Source organism: Euprymna scolopes, chromosome 44 (genome assembly GCF_053919585.1).
Source record: "Euprymna scolopes isolate OS-2025 chromosome 44, ASM5391958v1, whole genome shotgun sequence".
Taxonomy (NCBI): Eukaryota; Metazoa; Mollusca; class Cephalopoda; order Sepiida; family Sepiolidae; genus Euprymna; species Euprymna scolopes.
Window position 1 is genome coordinate 43,719,408 of NC_136525.1, and position 5,719 is coordinate 43,725,126.

Genomic DNA, 5,719 nt, shown 5'->3' on the forward strand with positions numbered 1-5,719 from the left:
GATGACACCACACTCTATAACAGGCATGACAGGAAAACTAATGAACACATTTCTAAAGAAATGGCAAAAACACTAGAGAATGACCTCCAATCTGTAGTGGAATGGGGACAAAAATGGATGGTCACATTCAATGCTGTTAAGACTAAACTGGCTTCCTTCAATAATTACAAGAAACCTTCTCTGCCACCAATAGCAATGGCCAATGGCTCTTTATCTGAGAGTACATTTTTCAAACTGCTTGGCCTAACGTTCACAGCTAACATGAGTTGGAACAATTACATTGAAAGCATTGCCAGGGCCGCTGCGAAGAAGGTAGGCTCTCTCTACCGTGCTAGAAAACTACTAACACCCAAAAGTATCCTGTACCTATATAAGGCCACCATTCATTCGCCCATGTATGGAGTATTGCTGTCACATTTGGGCTGGTGCATCTGCTACTAGTCTCTTGCTCCTAGACAAGGTTCAAGAGAGAGTCGCCAATCTGATAGGCCCTGAACTGGCATCTAAGCTTCAGCCTCTGTCCCATTGACGAAATGTTGCATCCCTCTGCCTGTTCTACAAGTATTTTAATGGTGAATGCTCTGGTGAACTGCAGACACTTGTGCCCCCAGGCTGATTTTGATCTCGATAATTCGAATTGAGTTGTCTCCCTCTTATTTATAAAACATGGCAGATCAGAAAATAGCGTCTTGCTTCATGATGAAATTTGATTTTTTTAGTTAAACCTCAGTTTATATGATTTTTGGAATATGTCATTTCCGTTCTGTGACGGGTACGTACACCATAAAGATTTTTCTGTATTTTTTTTTTTTTTTTTTAATTAGGTTGAATTCTAAATAAGAACCTTCTTTTTTGTTTATTAAATTACCAGGTGAAAGCACAGACTAGTTAACAGAGGCATACCCCTCCCCTTGTTAAGAATGACCTCACTTCTTTTATTTTGTCCTTTAGTCCTCACATTCCATGAGCGATGTTTCTGACAAAGGGGAAGGAATTGCTGTTAATCTGGATCGGAATCTATTCCATATCCTTGTCTAGTTTTTGACCTTCAAGTGCTATTTCTTTTTTAGTCTCTTACATCAAGTGGTTTCATGCCTTGTCTGGGGGGGAGGGGAAATTTCCATGAAAAAAAAAAGAAAAGAAATAATAATGTTATAATTTCAGCACGATCTGTATTCTGCATGAATACGAAATTACATGGGTCGAGCGACTACGTGATTACTATTTGAGCCGTAACCGTGACCGATTTATGGGAGGGGCGGTCGGACGAAGCCTCTCGTGCTCGAAGCCTCGACTCGCAATGAGGAAGTTCCAAGTGGAAATTCCGAGGCCGAGGAAAAAAAAGGGGCAGATAACTCTGGCCGCCCGGTAGGTGTCGCTGCAGGTTCGTATTCAACGAAAAGACGGCGAAAAGGGCGAGAGTCGATTTTTTCGTGTGATATGGGATGTCGCGAAGACACAACCATTTCTACCTTACAACCGAATCGGTATTTTATTAACTATGGAGGTTAGTATCATTAATTACCGCCTATTAAACTGAAAACAAAATATACCTACATCTACGCGCTGTCTTTTTAATAATCGTTTTTCTTCGCGTTAACATACCTGTACCTTTGGACGACTGTACAACGCCCCCCCCCCTCTCTCCGTCTTTGTATCATTTTTAATCTAATATCATTTTTATTGACTTTTCGAATATATTTCGTATAAAAAGGACAATATAACCAATTTTATAAACTTGTATTTTAGCTATAAGCATGATAAGCCGATATTCTTATTAATAAAATTTAAAGTCGTCTCTTTTTTTGTATATTTTTTTGACATTCAAAGATCTAATATTCGTCCGTTTTTCTCCTTCTCTCTTCTTTCCTTCCATCTTAGAGAAATGACAGTTCATTCAATTTTTTAAACATTTAAAGAAAAATAATCATAATAAAAAATAACATTTAAAATATCCCTTCTTGTGCACAATACGATCCATATTATTATTCTATGTATGATTTTCGAGTTTAATTCAATTTTGTTTTCGACATCTTCTGTGTTTTTAATTGTTAGGTGCAAGTACATAATGTAGTTAACAAAAACGCCTTCCTCTCCCATTAAGAATGGGTTTCTAAATAACGTTATTTCAACACGGTTCGTACTCTAAATACAATGAATTTAATTTTGGATTTATTAACAAAAAAAAAGTTAAATGATCAATTACTTCATTATAAAAATCGTAGTGGAGTGAGTGGTTGTCCAGAATTCAACCTAATATTAAAAAAATAGGGTACTAGTGCACTTATTGATCCGTGCGTTATTATTTAAAAAGCCATTCTTAACATGGGGAGGGGAGGTTGTTTTGTACATATTCTATACTTTAACTTTACAATTGAATAAAAAAACATATCATTAAACTTGCAAATACGATTTAAAAAAATAGCGTGGATCAGTAAAGTGCCCTAGCACCAAAAATAGACAAATCGTTACGATGTACGTACCCAACGAAAATGCCATATTTCAAAAATCACGTAAATTGATTAAATAGTTATATAAGTAGCTATATAGAGCTAAAATCATATTTTTAAAAGGATTTTAGCAGTCATGCAGAGAGTGATCCGTGCTGAAATAATAAGGTTATTATTTAAAAAGTCATTCTTAACATGGGAAGGGGAGGGTGTTTTGTACCTATTCTGTACTTTAACCTTACAATTGAATAAAAAAAAACATATAAAACTTTAATTAAACCTGGAAATACGATTTTAAAAAAATAGCGCGGATCACTCTCTGCATTAGCACCTTTTTAGCGATTAATAGCAAATCGTAGCCATAACAAGGCTGATTTTGAATTCTATTTCTGGAGAGATTGTTACGGGGGAGGTAACTAGTGACGAGTTTTAAAGATGGGGGGGGGGGACAGATATGCAATATGCACCAATACCATCCTTGCTTCATCATAAAATTTGATTTCCTTAATTAAAAAAAAAAAATAAATAAATAATACTTGATTAATTTACGTAATTTTTGGAATATTAAATTTTTGTTCCGTGACGAAGTATGTACATCATAAAAATCTTTGTGTTTATTTAATTTTATTAGGTTGGATTCTGGACAAGCACCAAAATCGATATTTTTTCTTTTTTTATTTCTTTTATTTATTTATTTTTTTTTTTTTTTCATTTAAATGTGTATTATTCTCCTGTTTTTTTCTTTCTCTTCTTCCCTTTCTTTTTGAATATTGAAACGAGAGAGAGAGAGAGAGAGAGAGGATAATGCCTAATTAGTGTCCGTCTACTGTCTTTTCCGGTTCTTCAATAAATATGTTTCTCCCTCTCTGTATTCGTCACATAATCAGAGAAAATAAAAGAATCTGCGAGAGGGGGGGGTAACTGAAACAAGACTGTGAAGATTTAAACAAAAACAACATTCAATGAGAGAGGCTAGGAGTAATAGACAGAAACTTCAATTGTCCAACAGATAGAACTTCTGATAAAGCTACTGAACGAAAAGACTCCCGCTGGCTGGGTCCATAATTTAGTTTGTTAGGTTGTTTAAATTACGAAAAAAAAAAAAAGTTTCTGAACTTAATTTAAAAAAAAAAAAAAATGACAAAATCAACGATTATTCTCTCTCTCTCTCTCTCTCTCTCTCTCTCTCTCTCTCTCTCTCTCTCTCTCTAATAGTATGAATAATTGTGGTGATATTCCCTAATTAGATTAATTAGAATTTGTGTTTATCCAGAATTTGCCCTTCTAAAAAGATTAATTAGAGAACCTGTACGAGAGTGGCCACTGCCCACCCCCTAAAATGCGTATTTTCACCTCTTTTTCTTTATTTCGACGATTATCATAGATTAGGCTTAAGTATCATATTAGCAGGAAAAGAAATTTTGGAAAAAAAAAGGGGTACTCATGCACTTATTGATCCATGCTGAAATAATAACGTTATTATTTAAAAAGCCATTCTTAACATGGGGAGGGCAGGGTGTTTTGTACCTATTCTGTACTTTTAACCTTACAATTGAATAATAAAAAAAAAAAACATAAAACTTTAATTAAACTTGGAAATACGATTTTTAAAAAATAGCGCGGATCACTCTCTGCACTAGCACCAAAAAATAAATTTAATGACTTAAGAAGAGGCTTTTATCACGTGACACGTCGGCAAAGAAATGGACAGTAAGTCAGGTAGCAATGAAGTAGAACGTTATAACCAGAAAGTGAACCCCCTTCTTAAAAGCTATTTATTTTTTCAACATTTTTTTTCTGTTTAAGTTTGTAATCTATGATAGTCGTCGGAAAAAAAGTTTTAAAAAATAATAATAAATAAGTAAATAAATAAAGGGGTGTAGTAAAACACGCATTTTTACTGGGTGAGCATTCTTGTACAGGTCTGCCAATTAATTAATTAAAAGATAAAGAAAAAATCTGTACGCACCCGTTACAGAACAAAAATATCGTACACCAAAAATTACGTAAATTGATCAAGTGGTTTTATTTTTAAATAAGAAAATCAAATTTTATGGCTATGGACTGGACTGGACTGGACTGATGATTTTTTTTTTTTTTTTTTTTTTTACTACAACCTGTTCTTTCTGTTATACAGATTTTTTCTTTATTTGTTTTTTCATGAGGAGTGGGTTCTGCACTCTGCAGTTCTGCACAAACGCCGAATTTGGTGATGCTCCAGTTTCGCTCCAATATATTGAAAAAAAAAAAAAAAAAAAAAAAAAAATGGCGCAAAATTATCTACTTACTAGGGTTTTAAAAAATTATATGAATTTAGCTAGTATTTTTGTTTAAAATAATTTTTTTTAAATTTTATCGCTGAAATCTTTCGTTGGCCATTTTCAGCCTTATCAGGGGACATAACTCTGACTTTAATTTAATGGTGCTTTTGCATTTTGCGCACGGGATTTCCGTGATGTTAGCTCGTGCTCGATTGATAGCTGACGTAATCTGCCGGAATATGCCGAGGAGAGTGCCGATCAAATTTAAAAACGTAAGGAAAAAAAAAAAAAAAACTTTTAGCGGATACTAATTACAATGAGAGAGAAAAAAAATTGGAAAAACAATAAAATAAAAGGTCGAAAGCGCGCTCTGTTTTGGAGTTGTTTTAAAAAAATAGAATGGAAATTTAAATTTTATTCCGTTTTATTTATTTATTTTTTTTAATCGAAAATAATCGATAAAATAATTTTTAAAAAAATGTATTTTCAAAAATGGATGGCACGCACGCGCACGACCGCCGCTATGTGCACAATTTGCAAATATAAGAATTTTTATACGATAGTAAAATTTGGGAAGCAATAAAATTTAAGTAGGTTTCTAATAGAACATGGTCTGGCGCTTCTACATAATTGGGGCGAAATTTCAGAAATCCACATACTGAATTTCACATGAAAACAATAGTATCTACATATTCCTCGTATTTTTAAGATGATTATATCCAAAAATTACGAAAATCGATAAGGTAGAAAATTATTTATTAAAGAAAATAAAAAAAAAAATTAGATAAAAACTAGGTAACTTTCCATTTCGATTTAAACAAGATGGTGCCAATTTTTCACCTGCTACTACGATTAAAGTTGTGTTTTGTTTTGTTTTTTTTAATAATTCAGTAATATTCAGATAATTTCGGCTGCATAATTTGGAAGCTACCATCGCAATTTATTAGAATTAACACAAAAAAAAAAAAAAATCAGTTGAAACCATTATTTTTTTTTTAATCTGAAAAC

At 33.1% G+C, this 5,719-nt stretch overlaps 1 protein-coding gene across 2 annotated transcripts in view; it reads left to right on the plus strand.

Annotated features, from left to right (window-relative positions):
* The first annotated feature begins 1,249 nt into the window (after positions 1-1,249).
* Positions 1,250-5,719, plus strand: part of LOC145268823 (uncharacterized) — a 212,281-nt gene continuing 207,811 nt past the window's right edge. For both annotated transcript variants that reach the window (XM_080124466.1, XM_080124465.1), the window contains exon 1: positions 1,250-1,507. In XM_080124466.1, coding sequence (XP_079980592.1) covers positions 1,502-1,507 — 6 coding nt within the window. In that variant the 5' untranslated portion in view covers positions 1,250-1,501. The remainder of the gene's footprint in view (positions 1,508-5,719) is intronic.